General features: G+C 59.7%; 12 protein-coding genes across 12 annotated transcripts; 6 read left to right on the top strand and 6 right to left on the bottom strand.

Moving 5' to 3' along the window:
* Window positions 1-101: 101 nt before the first annotated feature.
* On the top strand, window positions 102-563 carry SPRG_01268 (hypothetical protein; the record flags this gene model as incomplete). The annotated part of the gene is made up of 1 exon (XM_012339490.1): window positions 102-563. One exon carries the CDS (start codon window positions 102-104, stop codon window positions 528-530), a length of 429 nt encoding a protein of 142 aa, XP_012194880.1. The 3' UTR covers window positions 531-563.
* SPRG_01267 (hypothetical protein) lies at window positions 551-1807 on the bottom strand (the record flags this gene model as incomplete). Its single annotated transcript, XM_012339489.1, has 4 exons — window positions 551-1351; window positions 1393-1490; window positions 1531-1633; window positions 1679-1807. The coding sequence occupies 4 exons, from the start codon at window positions 1805-1807 to the stop codon at window positions 620-622; spliced, it is 1062 nt and encodes a 353-aa protein (XP_012194879.1). The 3' UTR covers window positions 551-619.
* Window positions 1808-1822: 15 nt separating this feature from the next.
* Window positions 1823-2999, bottom strand: SPRG_01266 (hypothetical protein). Its single transcript, XM_012339488.1, has 6 exons — window positions 2775-2999; window positions 2549-2729; window positions 2437-2501; window positions 2334-2393; window positions 2095-2283; window positions 1823-2052 (listed from the first exon to the last, which is right to left on the bottom strand). Exons 1-6 carry the CDS (start codon window positions 2988-2990, stop codon window positions 1867-1869), a joined length of 897 nt encoding a protein of 298 aa, XP_012194878.1. The 5' UTR covers window positions 2991-2999; the 3' UTR covers window positions 1823-1866.
* Window positions 3000-3230: 231 nt separating this feature from the next.
* Window positions 3231-4085, top strand: SPRG_01265 (hypothetical protein). The gene has a single exon (XM_012339487.1). The coding sequence runs from the start codon at window positions 3299-3301 to the stop codon at window positions 4061-4063; it is 765 nt and encodes a 254-aa protein (XP_012194877.1). The 5' UTR covers window positions 3231-3298; the 3' UTR covers window positions 4064-4085.
* SPRG_01264 (hypothetical protein) lies at window positions 4085-9377 on the bottom strand (the record flags this gene model as incomplete). The annotated part of the gene is made up of 8 exons (XM_012339486.1): window positions 4085-4349; window positions 4394-4888; window positions 4934-5077; window positions 5126-5688; window positions 5736-6975; window positions 7022-7148; window positions 7195-7522; window positions 7569-9377. 8 exons carry the CDS (start codon window positions 9375-9377, stop codon window positions 4085-4087), a joined length of 4971 nt encoding a protein of 1656 aa, XP_012194876.1.
* Window positions 9378-9899: 522 nt separating this feature from the next.
* SPRG_01263 (hypothetical protein) lies at window positions 9900-13820 on the top strand (the record flags this gene model as incomplete). The annotated part of the gene is made up of 10 exons (XM_012339485.1): window positions 9900-10419; window positions 10467-10660; window positions 10704-11092; window positions 11135-11465; window positions 11515-11730; window positions 11773-11963; window positions 12009-12375; window positions 12422-12776; window positions 12820-13317; window positions 13365-13820. The coding sequence occupies exons 1-10, from the start codon at window positions 9907-9909 to the stop codon at window positions 13818-13820; spliced, it is 3510 nt and encodes a 1169-aa protein (XP_012194875.1). The 5' UTR covers window positions 9900-9906.
* A 679-nt stretch (window positions 13821-14499) lies between these two features.
* SPRG_01262 (hypothetical protein) lies at window positions 14500-16532 on the top strand. Its single transcript, XM_012339484.1, has 9 exons — window positions 14500-14560; window positions 14603-14718; window positions 14766-15044; window positions 15089-15301; window positions 15345-15518; window positions 15571-15744; window positions 15796-15912; window positions 15956-16270; window positions 16323-16532. The coding sequence occupies exons 1-9, from the start codon at window positions 14524-14526 to the stop codon at window positions 16482-16484; spliced, it is 1587 nt and encodes a 528-aa protein (XP_012194874.1). The 5' UTR covers window positions 14500-14523; the 3' UTR covers window positions 16485-16532.
* A 715-nt stretch (window positions 16533-17247) lies between these two features.
* On the bottom strand, window positions 17248-18224 carry SPRG_01261 (hypothetical protein; the record flags this gene model as incomplete). Its single annotated transcript, XM_012339483.1, has 3 exons — window positions 17248-17903; window positions 17954-18088; window positions 18135-18224. 3 exons carry the CDS (start codon window positions 18222-18224, stop codon window positions 17358-17360), a joined length of 771 nt encoding a protein of 256 aa, XP_012194873.1. The 3' UTR covers window positions 17248-17357.
* Window positions 18225-18258: 34 nt separating this feature from the next.
* SPRG_18975 (hypothetical protein) lies at window positions 18259-18536 on the top strand (the record flags this gene model as incomplete). The annotated part of the gene is made up of 2 exons (XM_012339801.1): window positions 18259-18398; window positions 18437-18536. Coding segments are annotated over 2 exons (240 nt in total), but the record flags the coding sequence as incomplete, so codon positions are not given.
* Window positions 18537-18625: 89 nt separating this feature from the next.
* Window positions 18626-18941, bottom strand: SPRG_18974 (hypothetical protein; the record flags this gene model as incomplete). The annotated part of the gene is made up of 2 exons (XM_012339800.1): window positions 18626-18744; window positions 18797-18941. The coding sequence occupies 2 exons, from the start codon at window positions 18939-18941 to the stop codon at window positions 18626-18628; spliced, it is 264 nt and encodes an 87-aa protein (XP_012195190.1).
* A 341-nt stretch (window positions 18942-19282) lies between these two features.
* SPRG_01260 (hypothetical protein) lies at window positions 19283-20702 on the top strand (the record flags this gene model as incomplete). Its single annotated transcript, XM_012339482.1, has 2 exons — window positions 19283-19287; window positions 19385-20702. The coding sequence occupies 2 exons, from the start codon at window positions 19283-19285 to the stop codon at window positions 20700-20702; spliced, it is 1323 nt and encodes a 440-aa protein (XP_012194872.1).
* A 287-nt stretch (window positions 20703-20989) lies between these two features.
* Window positions 20990-21661, bottom strand: SPRG_01259 (hypothetical protein; the record flags this gene model as incomplete). Its single annotated transcript, XM_012339481.1, has 1 exon — window positions 20990-21661. Exon 1 carries the CDS (start codon window positions 21635-21637, stop codon window positions 20990-20992), a length of 648 nt encoding a protein of 215 aa, XP_012194871.1. The 5' UTR covers window positions 21638-21661.
* Window positions 21662-22877: the final 1216 nt, after the last annotated feature.

The following is a 22877-nucleotide window of genomic DNA, read 5'->3' as shown; positions in this document are numbered from 1 at the left end:
TCCCTGGCCGCGGCCACGCGACGTTCTGAGGGTAGTCAGAGTGATGGTCGAAGCGTGGTTACAAACACTCCTACGCACGCCCCTTCGCTCGCCACTTCGAAATGAGCCGCGGTTGGGCACTTGTATTTCTGACGCTGATCCTCTCGGCCGCTGCCATGTCCCCCAAGGTCGCGCCCGCGCTGGCCACGGCCTTTGAGACGACGGACCGCGTCAACATCATGGTCGAGCTCGACGGATCGACCGAGTCGGTCGAGAACCGGTCGTCGTCCTCGGGCGACAACACCAACTACATGCACGACCTGCAAGCGTTCACCGCAGCCCGGCAGCAAGCCGTGAAGGATGTGCTCGCTTCGCATCCGACAGAGTTCACGGGCGAGCCCAAGTTTTTTTGGATCACAAACAAGGTCTCGGTGCCTCAAGCGTCTGCTGTCCTCGTCATGGAGCTCGCGGACCTGCCTTCCGTCGTCGCGATCACGGGCCAGCACATTGTCCATATCCAACCCATCTCGATCGAGCGCGAAGGTTTCTAACTACAAACTCGCTTGCGTTTCTTCTCGCAACCACCCTCCTGACGCAGCACGCTCTTCATGCGTCGAACGGAGGGGTTCTCGTGTTGTAGTCATGCTAGAGCGCGCTGATTCGACGATGCTTTCAGCAACTTCACGCCCGAGCTTCGACTGCTCGCGTGGTGCTCTGGCGCCAATACCACGGGAACTTGGCACGGTCGCTGGCTCTGCTCGAGCGAGCTTGGGAGGCTAAGATGTGACGCCAGTGGCACCTGCAACGGCGAGTTTCGATGAATATGCAGGTGCATCGGTGTGAGCTCGGCCTTCCCGAGACGCATGAAGCGACCGGGTGCTGGCACGTCGGGCGAAGTGACGTCCTGTCGCAGCTCGCACCCGACGTCGCGTCTGGCGTGGACCACGACGTGTCCGTTGGCATTCCGAAACCACGTCGGGTCGTGCTCGAGAGGTCGCAAGAGCCGTCCGACGGGCTTTTCTTTCGTCACAAGCGGTGACGAGCGTCGTCGACTTGGCGTCGTGGCAAGGGGCTTGACGTTATACTGCTCCGCGACGTGAAGACTCTCGAGGCGCCGGGCTCGGTTGGCTTTGGCTTGGAGGCACGCAGGATTGGTGACGGGTGCAGCAGCCAACTCTGTCGGGTTGAGCGGCTCGTGCAACACCAACATTGCACTGTCCAGGTCATACTCGATAGGAACCGTTTCGGTCGCCGAGTCCTTGGTGGGCAGTCGCTCTGTCATTCGGTTCTCCACCGTCGCCTCGTCTGTCGAAGCAAGGCTGGATATCCACGCCTCGGCGTCGGCTTGTTTGAGCACAGTCTTGAACTTTGTCTGCACGAGAACGTGAGATACATGGATTACTGCCGCCTCACCTTGCAGATGCTGAGGAGCGTGGACTTGTACCGGACAGCGACAATATCGTAGGGCAGCGGCGCACGGGCGAGCGTGGCGTGGGCGCACAACACGGAACCTACCGAGAGCTCTAATTTTGCGCGACTGGAGAATCTGACCTGGGTCGCAGACGTGCTGCGGCGCCGCGTCGGCCGACCGAAGCGCAAATTGACCCTCGACGACAAAGTAGATTTCGTGGGGCACACTGCCGGCGGCGAGCACCTAGTTGGCTGCCATCGCGTCACGCTCGATCCAATGCACGCCAACCTTTTGGCCCAAAATGAAGTGGCGCGCTGTGAGCAGCTGGAGTAGCGTCTCCCACGGAATCGTCTTGGCGACGTGCCTCAGGATCGGGATTGAGAGTACGACGTCCGAGTACGGGACACGGTGCAGCATCGAAAGGAACACAAATTCGTTTGCGAAACCGATGCTATTTCTTGCCGCTTAAAGTCGGGTTACGTCAATTTTGCCGGGATGGCAAGGCGGGCGTCGGCAGCGTTGCCCCAGCAGACGACGCTGCCTGAGTCGGACGCGATGCCGCAGCCATGATCCCACCCGAGGGTGAGCTCGTCGAGGCGCAGGTTCGCGGGCACGCCCGTGACGCCTTCCTTCATGCCCCAGCAGACGGCGCGCTTGTCCTCCTGATATTGTTTCGACTTGCGCCTGCTTTGGTGAGGTGGTACCTGGAGGCCACAGGCCGAGAGGCGACTGGTGCTGACAAGCAAGTACGACCCACTTGGCGCCCTGAGCTGTTGGCGGTGGTTGTCGCCCCAGCACACGACCTCCTTGGCGACGGTGACTCCGCACGAAAAGTCACCCGGCGCAGACGACACTTGCACAAATTTGACATCGTCCGGCGCCGTGCTCTGGCCCTACGTACACGCTGCTCGCTGGGCGAGATATACAAGAGGCAGCTGCGTACGCGGTGGTTGGCGCCCCAGCATACCACGGATCCGTCCACTGCCAGTGCACACGAATGGCCCTAGCCACAGCACGATGATGTGGTCTCCTTAACCCGGCGTTACCTGGCCGCAACTGACTTGGACGTAGCTGCCAGGCGGAGCGTCGAGCTGACCGTCATAATTGGCCCCTACAGCCATATTCCGCGGCGGCGATTTAGATGATAAGGAAATGTACCCCAGCACGAGAGCGCTCCGTCCTTGAGGATGCCGCATGTATGGAAGTCACCGCTACTCACTTGCACAAAGAGACCTTCGGGCGTCATCGCATGGTTGGGATCGCCCCAGCACGCGACGGTCTCGTCAAGCTTGACGCCGCATGTATGGAAACGGCCGCTGCTCACTTGGATGAACTCGGCCTACGCAGCTACGATTGCGCGTGCAGCGAAATATACGGGTCGTACGTCGGGCGGCGACGCCTGGCCCATGCTGTCGTCGCCCCAGCAGAGCACCTTGCCGCCAAAGTCGGCCGCCGAGACCGAGTGGATCGCGCACGTGTGGCTGATGCCAGCCGAGACCGTCGTGTCGTCGATGTCGACGTGCGCGACAACCGCAGCGTCGTCGTCGTCGCCCGCGACCACGCGCAACCAGAGGCTGCCCAGCAGGAGCCACGAGTACATTGTTTGTCCTTTGGATCCTACCTGGCTCCGGATTGGCTGCAATTCCGGCCAATCCGAAGCGGCGAATGAAAACGTCGGCAGCAACCTCGGTGCTCCTGGACTCGGCGCTCCTCGGCGTCGTGGCGTCCTACCAAAGTGGCTGCGTCGAGGACCTCTTGCCGTACGCTCGCGACTATGCAGCGGCCTTCGCCCTCGATGCGCCGATAGCGTCGTGCGCGAGCCTCGGCAATCTCGACTACACGTGGGCGCGCACCCTCGTGACGGCGGTCGGCCGCGAGGACGACGGCGCCAGCACGACCACCCGCCTAATGCGGTATTGCCCACACATGTGGACGGTCACAGCCGTAAACCTCGCCGCAGCTCGCGGCTACCTTGATATCTTACAGGCCTTGCACGCTGCAGACCATCTCCAAACAAGTCCCGACGCCCTCAACGAAGCTGCTGCTAATGGACACCTCGACGTCGTCTGCTTTCTCCACGAGCATGGTCAGAGCGGTTGCACAGTGCGGGCAATGAACGGTGCTGCTCGGTCCGGACACCTCGACATCGTTCGATTTCTGGATACGCACCGAAGCGAAGGCTGCACGGTCACGGCAATGAACGCTGCGGCGATCAACGGCCACTTGGACATTGTAGAGTACCTTCACGTGCACCGAGACGAGGGCTGCACGACGAGCGCCATGGACGGCGCGGCCAAGAACGGCCATCTTCCTGTCGTGACGTTCTTGCAGACGCACCGAGACGAGGGCTGCACGACGGACGCGATGGACGGCGCGCTCTTGTACCACCACGTGGACATTGCAATGTATCTGCATTTGCACCGAGAGGAAGGCTGCACGCCCCACGCTTTGTACGCCGCCGCGTACGAAGGCGATTTGGTCAACCTCCGCTTCCTCTGCGAAACGCGGCTCGAGCCATTCCGGCAAGACGTTCTCGACGCAGCCGTGACCCAGGGCCACGTGCCCGCGCTCCACTACTTGCACTCCGTGTGGCGCGTCGACGCCATGACGGCGATGACAAACATAGTCGCGGCCCACGCCCAAGATTGGCGCCGCCGCCTCACGAAAGCATAAATGCAACGTGTTGAGTGATTACTACGACAGCCACTGGGCAGCGTCCTTGTAGTAGTGGAACGACCGGCGGCGACGCTCGCCGAGCGTGCGACTGCGCTTCTTGCGCGCGGCCACGAGACTTCCGCGGAACACCTTTTGGATCATCACGGCGGCCTTGTGCTGCGCAATGTACTGCTGTGTTGCCAACTCGACGACCTTCTCGCCGACCGTGAGGCTCTCGCCCGGTACATTGCGCTGCGTGAGCACAAGGAGGAGATCTCGGAAGCGAATCATGTTGTCTTGGTACCTTGCCGTTGGATAAGCAATTGCAACCTTGATAATTTCACGTACCGAGGACCTCGCGTGAGCTGGCGGCGGTACGTGAGCTCGTCGAGGCGCGCAACGATCCCCATGTATGCATCGTGCGTCTCTCGGTCGACGAGGCGGTCGCCGAGGTGCTGCTCGGGCGACGCCTGCCAGCGCGTCGGCGACTGGAGGCCGAGCGGGCGCCGGAGCAGTTTGAGAAACCGAAGCAGCTTGCGTTTCGAGAGGTAGCCGAGCGCTTGGTGGTCGAAGCGGCTCCACGTGAGGCGGAAGGCTTGGAGGTGGTCCATGTTGAAGCCGATCTTGGTCAGCGACTCGCTCTCGGACACGAGCGCCGCCGTGCTCACGTACGTGTCGAGGACGACGGCGACAAAAAAGTTTTGCAGAATCAAAAACACAAGCACGAAAAACGAGTAGTAGAAGATCGTCGAGAGCCACTTGGAGCCGCAGTCGGACTGGCCCTGCGCGTTGCGGTAGACGCAGTGCGGCTTGGTCACGCTGCACGCGCGGTACGCGTCCGACCTAGCCACACCATCGTTCGAATTTCAATCGAATCTCAATTCATACCAATCTTCGCCGGCCGCAAACTTGATAAAGGCCGTGAGGGCGCGCGGGAAGGTGGAAAAATTGAGGTTGGCATCGAGACCGTCGCCCCACTTTGTGAGCGAGAAGAGCTGCATGCCCAGGTTGGCGTAGATAAACATGACGTAGCTACGTGGAAACGATTCAATGTGCAGTGTGCAGGCGACGAATACCTACCCGAGGAGCAGCGTGAGCTTGACCATGGCGCGCGTGCTCTCGAGCAGTGTCTGGAAGAGCGAGCTCAAGCCGCGAAAGTACGGGAACAGCTCCAGCACGAGCGTGAGGTGGTTAAAGTCAAACGCGCGCGTCACACCGATGACGAGGACGGCCGGCGACGTGCTCGAGACGGGGCCCATGAGCATGCAGATGACGAGAAAGGCGTTGAGCGCCTCCGAGGACATGCCGCGCGTGAGGAACTCGCGCGCGCCTGTTGAGAGGATCGCGAGCGCCGCCTCGGTGCCGTAGAGGCACGTGAAAAAGTAGTGCGCAAACCAAATGTGCGATGCGTGCGGCCCGGACGCGGCGAGGACGACGACGTGCGTGAGGACTGCGATGGACGAGAGCACGCGGAAGAGTCGGTGCTTGACGAACGTGTGGATCACTTGCATCGTGGTCGTCGACGGCTCGGGGAAGCGCGGCTGCAGCGCGAGGATCCGCTTCTTGTTGCGCAGCCAGACGAGCTGCATGTTGCTGAGGAAGATCGTGCCGTTGTGGCACCGAAAGTTGTTGACAATGATGCCCTACGTATATCACCTTAGCATCAATGAGTCAAGCGCGTCGCACGTACGGCAAACACGCGGAGGAGGTAAAAGCGACTGATAAAGACGAACGCGACAAAGAAGAAGGCAAAGTACCCCGACGCGTTCTCGCGCGGCTGGAAGCCTTCGCCGACGATGTCCATGGCGCGGTACATGACGGCGATCCACGCTTTCTTGGAGACGACCGAGAAGAGTGTGCCGAGTGCGCCGCCGAGGTCGTCAAAGTGCATGCCATTCGGATTGCCCCACACGCGGGGCTTGAGCAGGAGCGTCGTTGCATCGAAATAGACGCCGACGCAGTCTTTGGCCGTGAGAATCGCGGCGCTTGCGTCAGAGCAGGCCTTGAACTTGTTGGCGAAAAGCTGCTGACCGACGCACGCGAAGACGAGGAAGAGGAAGCACGTGAGCACGATGCCGTAGCACACTTGCAGCAGCGATGACATGAGCGCGTTGGTGATGACGCGGAACGCCTCGACGCCACGGATGACGCGGACTGGGCCGAAGGCGCGGCCGAGGTGAAAGTAGTCGCTCAGGTCCGAGTGTGGGATGAGCAGAAGGAGGACGCAGGCCATGAGCACGACGATGTTGAGCTGGTTCCACTTGTCGTTGAGGTACGCGTTGGGCGTGAAGAAGAAGCCGTGCCCGACGATCTTGATGACAAACTCAAAGAGGAGCACAAACATGAAGACCCACTCGACGAGCGTCGTGAACTGCGTGATCGTGCCGCTGTACAGTGGGCTCTGCAGCGTGATGAGGGCGCTCCGTATGACGATGCACACAAAAATGGACGCTTCCGTGCGCGAATTGAGCTCTTTGCATTTCCGCCGGACGGCCGAGTCGGGTCCGAAGAGGAAGCAGGACACGTCGTTGTAGAGCCAGTCGCTCGTCGGCGGCTTGGGCGGCGACCGCTGCGGCACGGCACTGTACACGGCGGACGGGCGCAACACCATGCGCTTGGCCTTGGCGACGACGCACGGCACGACGGCGCAGAGCTTGCGCCGCACGAACGACGTGGACGGCGGCGGCGACGGAGACTGCGTCGAGCCCATGTACTGCACATCTGACGGAAATTCCTTGGCAAATTGCCGCAGAAACGACGCTTCGTCGAGGCGCGGGAAGACCGCGAGCGTCCGCGTGAGGCTGTCGCGGAACTGCTTCCCGAGGCGCGTGCGCTTCTCGTCGTCCGTCAAGGCAAACTTGCGCAAGAGGATCACAATCATAAAGTTGAGCGTAATGTAGACCGAAAACACCGTGTAGCTCAAAAAGTACCTAGAATGAAATCGCCTCCAAGCAGATAGAGAGCATCTGGACGTACGTCGTCGTGACGGCGTTCGAGGATGTGTGCAGCGCCGCGTAAAAGATGCCCCACGTCCCGTGCCCGCTCGAGATCTTGAAGAGCGTGAGTGTCGCGTCAGCAAACGTATCAAATTTGCTGCGGGAGCCTGCGCATCAATCAATGTATCAAACGGTCAAGTCGCGGTTGCGTACCGTCGGGGAATTTGCCGCCGTAGAGGTTCATGCCGAGGATCGCAAAAACGATGTTGCCGAGGAGCATGAAGAGCACGAGGTCGAAGAGCGACGGGAGGCTCGAGATGATGGCTGTCACGATCTTGAGCAGCGGGCTGCTCTGCCGAAGAATGCTCAGTGGCCGCAGCAGCCGAAAGATGCGAAAGAGGAACGCGACGCGCTCCTGTGCTGGCGCATAGATGGAGGTTGACTTGAAGAGCAAGTTGAGACCCGCGCCGACGACGATGGCGCCGTCAAACCGGTTCCACGGGTCCTGGAGGTACGGCCAGAGGCCGTGCATGGTCAGAATCTACGTTGACGTTGACCTCTCTTGCCGTATCAAGACGATATGGTACCCTCAGGAGAAACTCGCAGAGAAAGACGAGTGTAAAGCCGTGGTCGACGATCGAGACGCGCTGGTCGTCGTACCACTTGTCCGGACTCTTCTCCATCGCGAGCAGCAACGCGTTGAGCAGGATGAGCACGTTCACAATGTGCTCGAACGCCGCGCTGCGCCCGATCGCGCGGCCGACGCGGACGACGCGGCCGTCGCTCGCGAAGAAGAAGAACACGCGCACGGGCCGTCGGTGCCGCAGCGCGCGCCGGACAGGCGCGGCATTGGCTTCGAGCCGCACCTCGGGGCTCTCTTCGTCGACGCTACTCGTCGCATTCTCGACGTCGCTACTGGACGCGGGGGCGTGGGCTTCGTCGCTGGCCGCGAGGCTCCGGACTTCGTAGTTGCGCGCGTCCAGGAACGTCTGCAGCAGCTGCACGAGGCGCTTGGTCGCGTACTGCGCGAGGTTGGGCACGACGCTCGTGACGGGCGGCATTTGCGGCCGGCGCTTGGCCTTGTACGAGACGAGGCGGCTCGCCTCTGCCTCGCGGGGCTTCTTGAGAAAGCTGTGGCGCACGATCGCAATGAAGAGCGCGGGGATCATGTACGAGACGAACACGATGAGCACGACAAAGTAGACGACGCTAAAGTAGTACTTGGTCTGGATCGTCGCCTCGAAGGACGAGCCGAACCCGGCGCGGGACGAAATCATAAAGACGGTCAGAAACGCCGCTTCGAACGTATGGAAGCCCGTGTAGCCTGCGTTCGGGCTCTGCATCGGCCGGCAGACGTGGCCGCGGAGACAGGTCGCGACGGCGTCGGCCTCGGGGCGGCAGAACATGGTGGGCATGACCTCGACATAGTGGCCGTTGCTCAGGACGGCGCAGCGGTGCGAGAGCGCTTCGTCAAAGAGGTACATGCCCAGGACCGCGAAGAGCACGAGCAAGTACCCGAAGCACACGAGCGCGTTCCCGACCATCGGCAGCGTCTTGAGAAACGCGTCGAAGAATTCCGAGAGCCCTTTGAAGAAGCGCAGCGACCGCAGCGCGCGGAAGCTCCGGAACGCACTGAGGTTCCACGCGCTGTAGAGAGGGAGACACCCGAGCCAGGACGACGCGATGAGGCAAAAATCGACAATGTCCCAGTTGTCGTGCAGCAATGGCCGGACGCCTTCGAGCGCCACGATCTTGATGGCCTGCTCGATCGTAAAGACGGCCGCGAGCAGCACGTCCAAGATGGAGAGCGCCAGCAGCAGTGACGCATTCGTCTCGACGGGGGACTCGAGCGCCAGCGTCGCAATGTTGATGACGATGCACAGTAGAATACCGTGGCCGAACGTCGGGTGCGTGTAGAGGCGCTGGCAAAAGACGACGTGGCCCGTCGGCAGCGGCACGCTCGTCGGGTCCAGCGTCTCGGAGGGCACCATGTACTTGGTCGTAACGTACGCGAGCATGTCGTCCGCGAGCCGGCTCGTCTTGAACTCGAGGTCGAAGCTCTCGATCTCGTCGTTGTTCGTGTGCAGCAGGAGCGAGAGGCAGCGCTCGTCGCTCGCGGGCAACTCACGCGGCTTGATGTACTTTGACGTGCGGAGAAAATTGGTCGTCTGTCGTCCAGGACGCACGCTGCTGATCGAGGCCACGGCGGCGGCGGCCGTCGTCACCTGAAAGTACGGCAGGATCTCGGTCGTCGTCCAGACCAGGTCTGTCTCTCGCAGGTGCAGCATGCCACGCTGCGGCTCGCCGTCGGGCGCGTGGTAGGTCACGGCGAGGCCGGCAGCCAGCACGTGCTCGAAGCAGCGGCAAGCGTCGAGCGGATGGACCGGCGTTGCCATGGCCTTCCTTGGTTTCAACTCAACTGGGCGTCGAAATAGCGGGCCGTTTCACGCAACCGGATACAGAATTAGGCGTCCGGATACAATCCAACCAGTGGATTGCTGAAACCAGGCGGCAACGCTCGCAGGAGAAAGGAAGGGCAGGGCCGTCTCTGGAGGGCCATGCAGAGCTGCGACTCTGTCTAAGGGAAGACTCTGCCTAAGAGAAGACTCTGTCAAAGGGAAGACTCTGCCTAAGAGAAGACTCTGCCTGCCACTAATTCATTCATAGCAGGCTCGCGCATCTGACCTCTGGATTGGCGAGACAGCGAAGCCTACCTTTTCAGTAATATAAGACCTTTCTCTCTGACGTCCGTGCCACTGTGACTACAATGCGTCAACGAGCTGCGCTCTAAAGGTCTACTAAGTCGCTCGAGTTGGATTCCGTGACGTTGATCTATTCCCTTGCGTTGACGCAGAAGTCGAAACCCGGCAACGAACCGATCGCACACAGGCCCGCCGTTTCCTTGTCGTTTTCTGCCCCGTCGACATGGCAGCGAAGGCGCGGAGCTGGGACTGGGCGGCGCAGCGTCTCTGGTCCGAAGACACCAAGTGCAACGTGCGCCTTCTCGACACGGTGCTACTGGACGCGGAGGGCCGGCCGCAGCGGTGGCTCTTCGCCTCCAAGCACGGTCACGTCGCCAAGAAGAAGGACGATCACGTGAGTCTGAGCAGCATCCGAGACCGCTTCGCTCGATTCTCTGCGCACCCCAAGAACGTGCTGCGCCACACAGCGTACGCTTTCTATCGCAGCGGAAAGCGGGAGCTTCTGGACGCGACGCAGTTCAGCAGCCTCCTCGACGCCCTGGACGGCCCGCCCAAGCACCGACCGAGCCTCGCTGGCCTCGTCGCGTACGTTCATAGCAGCAGCGAACACGCGCTGGCCGAGTACCGAGCCAATAACGGCGTCTCGCTATCGAGCTTTGACGGGGCAGGGCGTGCGAGGAAGGAGATGGAGCGTGCGACGCTGGACGTCGTAAGCTTTCTCCAGACGACTGCCCACGTACGTGTCTGCGTCGTCGTCATTTGGAGTCTATTGTCTTGCGACAGGTGTCGATTGCGAAGCTTGGCGCCGAATTTGTGGTGGACGACGACAACGTCGTGTGGCTGTCGCACCTGCCGCAGATGCTCGTGGAAGTGGCGCCCGGGACCCAGTCGTTGCCGAGCTTGGCCAAGACGGACGCTCCTTCGAGCGTCAAGTGCGCAGGCGAATTTTGCCGATACTCGGACGCCGACCTCCCCGGGTACGAGCGCGCATCCATAATCTTTCGGCTTAGCATCGCCAAGGTTGTATGCGACGCCGCCACTGACGCCGCTGCCGCTGGCCGACACGGGTCAGCGCACCAAAATTGGCTACAACAACATCTTACTCGCGCGAGCCGCCATGGGGTATCTGCTCTCGCGCTCGGACGACGCGGCGGGGTGGGATGCTCTCGATGCTGCGCAGCGCGCAGAACTCGGGCAGTCGAATCCGTCGCACTTTTACAAGCAAGTCGGCGTCTGTCCCAACTGCCACACGATTTACGCCCAGCTGCAAGCGCTGCGCCACAACCGTTTTTCCCACGAAATCGACCGTCCGACGTCGTCGACCAAGAAGAAGGTGACGAGAAAACTCAAGTCGAATAGCAGCAACGTGAGCAACAACAGCAGCAATAACCAGCAGCCACAGCCATCCGGTATAATTCCTTTATGAACCACCAAGACAACGAGCGGCGTAGATTCGCTCCTGAAATTCATGGGTGTCGCAAAGCCTAGCGCCGACGCGCACGAAGCCGCGTTCCTTGCAGAGCTCCACCGACAGTCGCAACTCCTCGAGCCGCTCTCGACATCGGCCGCGTCATCGGCACGGTTGCCCGAAGACGACGCAGCCAGCACGACCGAAGCCCCTTCCGTCGTGAAGCGAAAATCCAAGAAAGGACCACCACGCCCCAAGGACAACCAAGTTTTAGCGCAGTTTGAGGCCGAGTGGTCCGCAGTTGAGTCCGCCAACAAGTCGCTCGTGGCCGAGAACGCCCGACTCACGGCACGTTTGGCCGATGTTGAAGCTGCGTGGGTTTGGATTGTTTAGTGTCAAAGTATCAAGTGTTGGTTTCAATAGACGGCAGCAAGAGCAGGTGCAATGGGCGACCGATCGTGCACAGCTGCTCGAGTCGAATGAAGTGCTTGAGAGGCAGACCAAGGCGCTCGGAAAGCGCCTCAGCGCCCTCCAGAAAGAGTTTTCGGACGCCATGGCGGCCAAAGACAACGAGTGGACCCGACGCCTCTTGGAGACAGAGCAACTCTACTCTGCCCGATCGACGCCACCACCGAGCCGGTTCGTCCAGTCAACCACATACGATACGAATCGTGTCGATAGGGAGGTGGCCAGCGGCAACCAACTGAGCCTGATTGAAACCATTGAGCAGCTCTCGGCGCAGCTCGAGGCCGAGCAGCGCGAACGAGAGATGGACCGACAACGACTCGCGGCGACGCACCAAGCAGACGTCCAGCGAGTGCACGACCGCCTCCAACTCGAGACCGAGGCGCTGCGTATTGGTCACCGTCAGCGTACGTCGACCACGGTTCGTAATTCAATGGACATGATCCTCTTAGAGCTGGATACGATTGAAGAGCTCAAGACACAGCTGCTAACGACATCGCACCAGCTGCAAGTCGCGCAGGCGCAGACGAAACAGGCGAAAGCAGCGGCTCTCGACGCGCAAGTGGCAGTGTCCACCCTCGAAGACAAGCTCGTGGCTTTGGAAGCCAAGAGCCTTCCTCCCGCTTTGCTTCCGACGACGGCTGCCGTCGACAGCGCCGCAAACGAGAAGCTTCAGCACAAGATCGAGTACTTGAAAGCGCAGCTGGCGTCTGAAACGCGATGCAAGGAGGAGCTCGGTGCAACGGTCGCGACACTGACCGCCAATCTCGACAGCCTCAAGCGCGACCGCAAGAAGCTCTCATCGGACCTCGACGAAGCGTACACACGGGTGCTATCTGATGGTATCTTGGAGAGCTCTGTGTAGACACCGCAAACAACTCGAGAAGGCGGACGCACGCTACCGAGCTGAAGTCGAGACAGTCCAAGCGGCTAACGCGGCGCTGCAGTCCAAGATGGCGACGCTCCAGGCCAACGTCGCTGATCTCGTCGCCGACCTTGCAGCGTCGCGCAACAAGGAAGAGAGTGCCAAGCTCTCGATGGAGAAGCTCGCAAGCGAGTCGGTGCGCCTGCACGCGCGTATGGCCGAGCTCGAAGCCACGAACGAGGAGCTTCAAGAGGCGGCGAACGGCACGAAATCGTCGCTCGAAGACGCCCAGCGAGCTACGATGGAAGCGACGCTTCGCCGTTTAACGCACGAGCGACAGTACTTGAAGAGCCAAGTACACACGCCCTTCGAACCATCCCAACCTGACACATCTCTAGATGGATGGCGAAATCCGGCGCAAGGACGACGCAGAGGCCAAGGTGCGCGAACTTCAGGCGCAGTTGGCCGACGCTACGACGTCGACAAAAGCCGAGGTAATCGCAGCCAAGCAAGTGGCTAAAGACAAGGAGACGGCGCTATCAACGGCGCTCGCCAAGCTCGAAGAGACGCAGTTGCTTACGCAGGGCGAGCTCTCGAGCACAAAACACCAGCTCCACGACGCCAAGATCGCCCTCATCGGCGCACGCGACGAAAGCCAGCGTGCCCGCGCCGAGCTTGAGACGCAGCGCGCTGACCTCGCGCATCTGAAAACGAGCCTCTTGTCGACACGGGAAGAGCTTCTCAAGGAGCGAGACCGCAGCAAACTCAATGCGGAGCGCCAATCAGCGTCGCTTCAAGCCATCAAGGCGTCTCTCGTCGAGACGGAAGCGTCCAAAGCTGCCGAGATCACGGCGCTGCACAATGAGCGCACGCAGCTGCGCTCCGCCCTCGCGGAGGTCTGCATCTCCATTAAGCGCGACTGAAACTCACGCGAGCGATGTAGGCGCAGAGTACGCGGCTCGCGCTCGCTGCCTCGCTACAAGCCCAGAGCGTGCAGCAAAAACAGCAGGTTGCACTCCTGCGCGTAGCGCTATCCACAGCACACCGCGAGGCGACGCGGGTGTTAATCCGCTGGGAAGGCTGGACGCGTCACGTGGCGTGTCACCGCGTCCAAGAGTCTGGAGCGCAAAAGCTCAAGGAGGCGCTGCAGGCGCGCGAAGTCGTCTGGCATGACCGGCTGTCCGTCGCCTGCGCCGACGTCCACGAAAAGTGCACTCTGGAAAAAGACTTGGCGCTGGCGGCCGTGTCTGAGCGGCTTCTCACGGACGCTGCCGACGCCGCCCGAGCAGCTGCAAGTGCCCATACGCAAGCTCTCGCGTACGTACACTACTGGCGAGTGCTGCAAGCTGATGCGGGCGCAGGGACTGCAAGGTCGCATCGGCGGCCGCGTTGGAGCTAGCCAAGAATGAGCTCACAAGCCTACACGACGCTGAGGTCGAGGCACTGGAAGCCAGCCATGTGCAGGCCATCGAGGCTCTCCAGGAAGCCGCTCGTCAGAGCCAAGCGGAAGCTGATGCAGCCATCGAACGACTCGAGGCTGAGCGGCGGATGCGGGAGACGGAATTGCAGACCGCCGCAAGCGCACAATTGACGGAAGCACTGAGAGAGATGGAGTTGGCTCACAGTAGCGACCTCCGAGAGGTCCAGGCTGCGGCAGCGACGCATCATGAAATGATACAGGCGACGCACGCTGCAGCCTTGAGCGAGGCAAGAACCGCGGCAGAGGCACTCCTCGATGCCGAGCAAGGTCGATGGCAGTCGATAACTGCCATGACTGGCGCGGACATCGAAGCGCGCTGGCTTGCCAAGGCCCAACGTGCACTAGCGATGACCCAAGAATCACTCGTGCACGACCAAGCCAAAGCCACGCAAGCGCTGATCTCGCAACACGACGCAGCCGTCGCCGATACGGTCGCTCACTGGACGCAACTCTTGACATCTGCGCGGACAGAGCACGCGGCGGCCATCGCAGAGCTTCGCGCCGCTGCCGACACCAAGGTGAGCAGCGACGATGACGTGGAATGTGGCGTCACGTTTTCTAGCTCGCGGCCGAGCTCGAGACTTGTCGACGCGAGATGGTCGAGCAGAAAGGCAACGCTGTCATGACGACAGCTGCCAAGTGGCAGCGTGCCCTCGCAGGTACTATGGGCTTTTATAGTAGGTACTTGAAATCGCCGTCAGACACCACCGCCCGCATCGACACGGAAAAGAAGGTGGCCTATGACAAGGGCGTGTCGGACCGCGAGGCTGAGTGGCAGCGCGCTGCTGCTCTCATCAAGCAAGCGCAAAAAGACGAGGTTCCTTGCAAAATGCGAGATGAGGGCTCACTGCTGTCTATGGTTAGGTTGACGCACTAGAGCGCGACTCCAGGCAGGCACTTGCCGCATGCGAAGAGCGGTTCGGCTTGCTCTTGGCTGCCAAAACCCAGGAGCTACAAGCTGCATGCGCTGCCACCGTGGACGCAGCGGCTGCGACTGCCAAAGTGGAGCGAGAGCGTGCGATCGCTGCAACGCGGGACGCGGTCGTCGAGGCAACCGAAGCCCGCGTCATTGCTGAATGGACCAATCGCATGAATGCGGCCGCCGTCGCGAGTGACCAGCAGCTGCGCGACGCCTGTGCCGAGGTACCAACAGTCCGTTCAAGTGAGAAAGGACTTATGTGGTGTAGATCCAAACTACGATGCAGAACGAGGCCGAAGCGCAGCTTGCAGCTGCCAAGGCACGGTGGAGTCAGCTGAAAACGGACGAAATCGCAACGCTACGGGCTGCGTTACGCAGCGACCACTACCAACAGCTCCAAGACGAACTTGGAAAGGTTCGACGTGCGCACGAGACGCAGCTGGCACAATTGCAGTCAGACCAGAGCGCCGCATTGGCCTCCGTAGGGCTGCATGTGTTGGTTGTGTGTTCATTTGTCAAGATAGACTACCGCGCAGCTGCGAGCTGACGCAGATGCGGAGCTCCAGACGCGGCTTCGAGCATGTCAGGAGACTGCTAACCAACAACACGAAGCAGAGATGTCGCTCGTCCAAGAAGAGAGCGAGAAGCTCATCGACAAGGTCGAGATCGCCATGCAGCAACTCAAAAAGCAGAAAGAGGTATCGATCGACGCCTTACTCTCCTCTCGTCGCTTTAATATGAATACCGCAGACGACGGAGACGGAGCTACAGCGAGTGACGCACGCCCTCGAGGAAGCTGAAGACGCGGCTTTCGATCTACAAGAAGAGATGAGTTCGCTCAAGAAGAAATACGTCATGCGGCACCTCCTCCTCCTGCGCTCCGGGCTGCAAAAGATGCAAATCATGGAAGACGAGCTCGACACAGTAGACAATCCGTCGTGGTTTGCGGGCGAATAACCCACCTGGGATGTGTAGAAAGATATGGAGAAGACGGCTGCTGATCGGGCGTGGCAAGCCAAGTTGGAAGCTACGACCAGTGACTTGTCGAGCCAGCTCGCACAATCCAAGACCACGATCGACAAGCTTCACGAGGTACATGGCAGCAGCCGCTACGACTGACAACGGAGACCACTAGGTCTACACTACGGTGTACGAGACCTTGGTCAACTACCGCCGCGACGAGCTTGTGCAGCACCGAAGCGCTAGCAATGTCGTCACGAGTGAACTTGACGTTCTGCACGCCCAGATCGACCAAGTGCTCCACAGCAAAAACGAGAGCGATCGCGAGATCGAGAAGGCCCAAGCAGATCTCGGCACCCTCGAGGACGAGCTCAGTGGCATCCAACTTATGAAGGACGGTCACGTCAACCAAGCCCAAGTCGCCAGGAAACGGCGGCTGCATCAAGAGACGGAAGCGCTGTTGGAAGCCATCGACTCGAAGAAAGCCAAGGTAAAAAATCTCACGTGTCTCCGAATGGGGTACTCGACGAAATTGGATCTAGGCGCGCAGTGTCGAAGTCAAGCTCAACGAGCTCTATGGGCTCCAGCGCGCCAAGGAGGATGAGATGAAGGGCCTCGAGCGCCACCTCGTCACGATTCTCGTCGAGCAGCAGAAGCATCTTCTCACTCTCGTCTCGTCCGTCAAGAGCATTGCCGCCGTATAATTAGTGTCATATTATCCACAATAGAAACCAGCGTCTGATCGTGTCGACTCATATTTGGATCGTTGTGGCTCTAGAACACTGAAGATTTTTCCCGCCATAATTGAGCAATCGTGCTTGAAGAAATGGAGACAGCCAAAAACTTGTGCGTTCACCGTGCTGCCGCGAACGTTGCTGTGTCAAACGTGCATGATACACGTACTAAGTTGTTCTGCGCAGTATTCTAGCTCACAATGGTGTCGAGCTACCGCAATGACTCTATGCTGCGGTAGTTGGCGGCGCCCAGTCGTAGCAAGAAGACTCCAAGGTACCCACGGCTTTCGTCCATCTGTCGACTAGAAGTTAAGTCGAAGGTTTGCCTTTGTTCTGGGAAACGGTCGAAAAAGGCGCGGGCCAGAGTTCACTTGCAAATAAATGGCCGACGAGACGGCGCTGACGCTGCTCATTGTCGTGAGCATCCTTGGCGGTCTCACGCTGCTCGTGTCCTGCTACGTACGCTGGATTCTCATCACCACAAGCAAGCGCGTCGACGTCGTTCACAGCAAAGTGTACTTGAACCTCCCAACAGCCAACCACCCGACCATTTACGACCACATCTCGACGCTCGAGCTCCGGCGTCCGGACAACTACTGCATCACGGTTGCGGCCTAAGGCACCGATAGACTACATCAAATATTTACAGCATCCATCGGCTCTTCGTCGTCCCTCGCTTGCGCTAATTGCTCAAGTGGCCCGACTGCATGTCGTCGGAGCTTTCACGCGTTCTTTAGGTTCAACACAATGTGAAGTGTTTAATTAACGGGTCGAGTCGTGTCAACAGGACTATTGGAGTTGAATAATGAAGTAGTCGTGTGCAAAGTCAACGCGCGGGTATCATTATTGGCGCAGGGACGCGACAAAGTCGTTGGAGAGCTTGAAGTAGTCGTCGCCGGCAGCCTCGGGCGAGATGGGGAGGCGCTGTGGGCTCTTTTGCCCACTGCTTTGGCTCTCGCGCTTGCTTGGGCGCGGCGACTTGGCTTGGATATCAAGCGTGTTGAGTTCCAGCTGCCGCATCGTTGAGAGCTGGAGCTGCTTCTTCTTTTGGTCGTCGGTGAACATGTCCGAGTTTACAATGCGCTCGAAAAGACTCCCCTTGCACGTCGTTGCGACGTCGTAGAGCTCCTTGAATTCGGGGTGAACCTTGACAAGTTCCTGCGCCGCCGGAGTCGAGAGCTTGCGGAAGATGTCGGGCGTCATTGGCAGCGACAGCTGTCCTGGGGCTTTGGTTTGCTTCGTTGGCGAGCTGATGCTGGCGTTGCGCGCAGGGCCTTTGGGCTTGAGGACAGTCTCGAACCGAAGGCGCTGAAAGTCGCTTTGCTTCTCGAATGCGTTGATGATCTGCTGCGCGTCAGTAGACGTGCGCAGGAGTAGCTCCCGGAGTAGCTACATACAACGTGTGAGCTCGTGTTGCCAGTCGAATAAAAGGTGTATACTTGGTTCTCGGTGAGTAGCGCTTGGCAGCCTTTGCAGCCCGGGTGGTCACAGTCTTCTTCCTCGGCGGGCGTGGTGTCAATACTCAAGGATTCACGGGGCGAGTGCAAGAAGGCTTCGACGTCAACGCCTGGAATCTGTTGATATTGCTAAATAAGTCGGGAGGTTGGTGCTTTGCGCTACCTTCTTTGTAATGATGGACGCGCTCTTGGGCGTCGTGGGCTGGGCTCGTGCGAGCATCGTCGGTGGTCGGTGGCGAAACAAACTATACATACACCTCTTCGATGTAGCGCCAAATCGACTTGACGTTTCAACGGGAGAAACCGACCCAACGCCACGGAGCGCCACGTTGGCTGCCGGTGGCGAAAGGCGTCGATCCCATATTGAACGAGTGTTCCATGGAAGGCTTCGAGCCGTTAACGACTTGCTGCTGCGAGTAGGCTCCAGGTATGATACCACCCATGTTTTCTGCTCATTCTACGAAGATTTGCCGTCGAGGCAAGGCGTGCAAGACGACCGTTCAGCCTTCGCCCAGTTTACAGTGTTGAAATCGGACTCAAAGCGCTACCATACATTATGCCCTAAGACCTGCCGAGTTGTGTGCTAACGTTAACGTTACTGTTGAGGATCGTCGAGGCCGCTTACCGCTTAACGCGATCAGACAAAGTGTCCGTTTACCTTGCTGCACGGATACAGAACACTGTAGAATGCTTCCAACTGCAAGGCGTGCATCCGGCGTCGCATCCGAACACTTGTCCATGCGACGGAACGTGAACCTCGGTGCTGGAGCTACCTAGATACTGGTAGTACGAAATGCACTCGTTGACGGTCGGTACCGAGCTCACCTCGCGTCGCATGGCCTCTGCTATCCTCACGCGTCGACTTTGTTTCGCGCGCTTCGGGCCAATGATCGCTGGTTTTGATCGGCCGTGTTCCTTGCTCCAGGAGCGACTTCAACATCATCCGGTGTACTGCAATTGATTTGCTCATCGCTGTACATGAATGTAGAGCTGCAATGGCGATGCCTTCTACACATACCCGATCGGAGCTCACCGAGTGAACCAGTCCACGGCCAGAACGACGCCGACTTCGGCCAAGCACGCGGTGCCACCGAGGCGACTTCAACGTCGCGTCGCGGCAGAAGGCGTCGTGTCAACACCCGGCGCACTTTACCGAGTGTTTCCGGTGCTTGCGTATTTTATTGCAACGCAATCGAGCACGAGCATACAAAGACCAAGCTACATCGCGGGGATCTGGCGTGCTCTATTACGTCATCGCGATGTGGCACGATCGTCTTCTTAAAGTGTGGTTCTGATCAATGCGTACAATGTATGGGGTCCGAAACGCACTTAATCGGGCGCGCACTTGAGCGACTGTCGCAGATCTTGCGATTCTTGTGGCATCCGTCGCGCCGGCGGAGGAGGTGGTCATAGCTGGTTTCGCCGCCTTGGAGAGAGGATGCTTCGGTCAATTGCTCGTGCGCGCCGGGCGTTCTCGACGTCGTACCTGGAGCGACCAACGAGCTACCCGGTCGAGAAGATCAAGGTCGTGCTCCTCGAAAACATCCACCCGCGCGCGATCGAGATCTTTGAGAACGAGGGCTACAGCATCGAGACGTACAAGGGCGCGCTGGGCGGCCAAGAGCTCATCGACATTGCCGCCAACGCCAACATCCTCGGCATCCGCTCCAAGACGCAGCTCGACCGCGCCTTCTTCGACTCGATCGGGTGGCACGAGCACCGCCTCTGGACGATCGGCTGCTTCTGCATCGGCACCAACCAGGTCGACCTCGCGGGCGCTGCGCAGTACGGCGTCCCCGTCTTCAACGCGCCCTTCTCCAACACACGCTCTGTCGCGGAGAAGACGATCGGCGAGGTGCTCTGCCTTCACCGCAAGCTCTTTGAACGCTCGACCGACATGCACGCCGGCATCTGGAAAAAGTCGGCGACCGGCGCCCACGAGGTGCGTGGCACGACGCTTGGCATCGTTGGCTACGGCCGCATCGGGTCCCAAGTCTCGGTCCTGGCAGAGCTCCTCGGCATGAAGGTCGTCTTCTACGATCCGCTCAAGTGCCTCCCGCTCGGCAACGCAACACAGCTCGACTCGCTCCAAGACGTGCTCGCGGCCGCCGACTGCGTCACGCTCCACGTGCCGGCGACGAGCTCGACCAAGAACATGATCAACGAAGAGACGCTGCGCTGCATGAAGGACGGTGCGCTCCTCATTAACAACGCCCGTGGTGCTGTCATGGACCTCGACGCAGTCGCGGCCGCGCTCAAGTCGGGCAAGCTCGGCGGCGCGGCCGTCGATGTGTTTCCGTGGGAACCGGCCAAGAATGGCGAGCCCTTCTCGACGCCGCTCCAGGGCATTCCGAACGTGATTTTGACGCCGCACATTGGCGGCAGCACGGAAGAGGCCCAGGGCAACATCGCGGTCGAGGTCGCGACCAAGCTCGTGCGCTTCATCAACGAAGGCTCGAGCATCACGGCGACCAACATCCCGGAGGTCGACCTCGGCCTCACGTCGGCGGGCAACATTCGGATCCTCCACATGCACCACAACGTGCCCGGCGTCCTCAGCAAGATCCACGCCGTCCTCTCCGACTACGGCATCAACGTGAGCGCGCAGTTCCTCCAGTCGAACGCCCGCCACTCGTACATTATCCTCGAGGTCGAACCCTTCCACGCCAAGCTCGTGACGCGCGAGCTCAAGAAGATCAAGGAAACCATCTTCCTCCGTACGCTGCTATAAACGCCGTCAATACCAATATGTACTACCGCCACACACGCCTTCCATTATCGTTTGTTGCGACTGCTTTCAACGATGGTACACGGTGCGAGAGTGGTTGCAGTCACGACGCAGAAACAGACGGCGCCGAAACACGTGCTGCTGCAGACGGCAAGAACCTCCCTTTGAGCGCGATACCATCTCGTGTTTGCTCGGCAAAGTTGCCGTCGTTTGCTTCACTTCAACATGGAATTCTCAAAACCGAGGTATAAATTAAGACGACTACATCGAACGACACGAAGAAGCGCTGTCTAGACGGCGACAGCGGTCGGTAAAAAGTACAAGTTTTTGCGGTCCGACTGCCACCCGCGGAGGTTCATTCGGCGGCCGCTCGCAGCGCGGTGGAGCTGACCGACAACGTTGGCGTCGAGACCCAAGAAGGCTTCAATGGCGTCGAGCACTTTGCATTTGGCGAGCTGCCAGTTGGGGAGGTCCGCCGAGCTCGCGTCCGCGCTGGCGGCCTCGAACTCGGTCTTGAAGTGCTGCAGCTTGGCCAAGAGCGACGTGAGGAACTCGGAGAGGTCGCGTTTGCGGTCGTCGAGTACCTTGGGCGAGTGGCTGAAGAAGAGCGTCTTCTTGGGAAAGTCCACCGACCGCAGAAGCGCGTGCAGCGTCCAGAAAGGGCACGAGCCCATGACGCAGTCGCACGCAGCGTCGTCGGCGGCGTCAGTGCTCGCCAGCAACGACTTGTAGAGGCGCCGCCACTCCGAGTAGGTGCGCGCAACGAGGTGCGCCGACGCCCGCGGCAGCTGGATCGAGATGACGTACTCGGGCGACTTGACCTTGTCGTCGTCGACGCGCACGATCTCGGCCGTGATCTCGCAGAGGACGCTCGAGTCGGCGCGGTTGAGCCGCATGCAGCTTAGGACGGACGAGGCTCGGGACGCGCGCTGGTTCATGCTTGACGTCGGGTTGAAGCGGCAAGTTGGCAACTGCTGCGGATCGACGCCATTCTTTTGGCTACCGACGCTGTGACTAATGCGATTCCCGTGAAGCAGACGGCTAGCAACATGTGGCGATGGAATTCGCAGAGATGAGTACTCTTTGCTGTGTATCGACGCCGCCATTGGACGATGCAAGGTGCGGGTGGGTGCGGGCGTCAAGTGCATGTGTGCGTCGCTGACGTGCGTATGTGGCACGTTATCGCCGCACGCTGAAGCGTCCTGTCCGTGCACCATGCCAGCACGCGGCGTCATGCAGCTCGAGGCTCTACAGAACCTTTGTTCCGTGGTGACACCACGAGCCTCCGCACGGCAATTGCGTCGCACCCAAGACGACGCATGGTTCGACGCATCCCACGGCCGCGAATCTAATCCCGGCTTCTGATTCCAAACGCACGCTCCCCTTCCGCGAGCGATCAAATTTGCGCCTATGCGGGCGCAAAGAGGCGGCAACGGACGGCAAGATGGGGACGCCGAGTATCTTTCGATTACAGCACCGAGATGGTTGTAACAGTCGAGCTCATGGTTGTCCTCGAGCGCGATCGACGCGGCTTCCTGTTTTTACGTCCGTGCGTTGTGGAGCTGCGTAGATGAGTAGCCATCGCGTCGAACTATCCAGGTACGTCCACCAGTCGCCACGACTCTTCTTTGACCATAATTTCGAGTCGATGCACCAACTGCTCATAGTGTTGGAAACAATAATCTCGCCAGTACGGCCTGCTCATACAAACGTAATACTAGTATTAAATGTTTGCCTTGGAAATCACAGCACATATGACTCGCAGTATGACTCGCTTAGTCTGTCGTCACCTACAGAATTGCTCAAGATTTTTGTTTCCGCGGAGCACGAGGGTCGAAAGTCGGCTCACGAAATGTGCGAAGACAGACGGGACGCCAACGACGACCACCGCATGGGCTGCCCACCTGCTTGACAGAGTAAGGTAGAGGTTGCCGTCGGGTTGATCCGTGCGTGTTTTAGCGCCGCGTCCTGTCCAGTGTGCAGACGCTTCTACACGAAGCTGCCGCGCACATACACGAACCTGGGTTCTTGACGCACCTTGGTCGTTTGCATGTCGTGCCAAGAGATTCAGCGAGATGCATTGCAGTCATCTGCGATTGCGACTGGTATCGACATCCGACGACAAGCTTGAGAAGAAGCCTCCGAGGCAATTGTCTCCGAGTTGACGTGGTAAACCTG

This window comes from Saprolegnia parasitica (genome assembly GCF_000151545.1).
Source record: "Saprolegnia parasitica CBS 223.65 unplaced genomic scaffold supercont2.3, whole genome shotgun sequence".
Lineage (NCBI taxonomy): Eukaryota > Oomycota > Saprolegniomycetes > Saprolegniales > Saprolegniaceae > Saprolegnia > Saprolegnia parasitica.
Note: the sequence above shows the minus strand (reverse complement) of the source record. Positions and strands in the feature narration are given on the sequence as shown.

Excerpts from the sequence above, each read along its gene's own strand:
- SPRG_01266 (XM_012339488.1), bottom strand. The coding sequence starts at position 2,990 with ATGTACTCGTGGCTCCTGCTGGGCAGCCTCTGGTTGCGCGTGGTCGCG. Across the intron at positions 2,730-2,774 it reads GCCAGGCGTCGCCGCCCGAC|GCCGAGTTCATCCAAGTGAG; the intron begins GTACGACCCGTA and ends GTAGCTGCGTAG. Across the intron at positions 2,053-2,094 it reads TCTCGGCCTGTGGCCTCCAG|GAGGACAAGCGCGCCGTCTG; the intron begins GTACCACCTCAC and ends AAACAATATCAG.
- SPRG_01265 (XM_012339487.1), top strand. The coding sequence starts at position 3,299 with ATGCGGTATTGCCCACACATGTGGACGGTCACAGCCGTAAACCTCGCC.
- SPRG_01262 (XM_012339484.1), top strand. The coding sequence starts at position 14,524 with ATGACGACAGCTGCCAAGTGGCAGCGTGCCCTCGCAG. Across the intron at positions 15,519-15,570 it reads AACTCAAAAAGCAGAAAGAG|ACGACGGAGACGGAGCTACA; the intron begins GTATCGATCGAC and ends TGAATACCGCAG. Across the intron at positions 15,913-15,955 it reads CGATCGACAAGCTTCACGAG|GTCTACACTACGGTGTACGA; the intron begins GTACATGGCAGC and ends GGAGACCACTAG.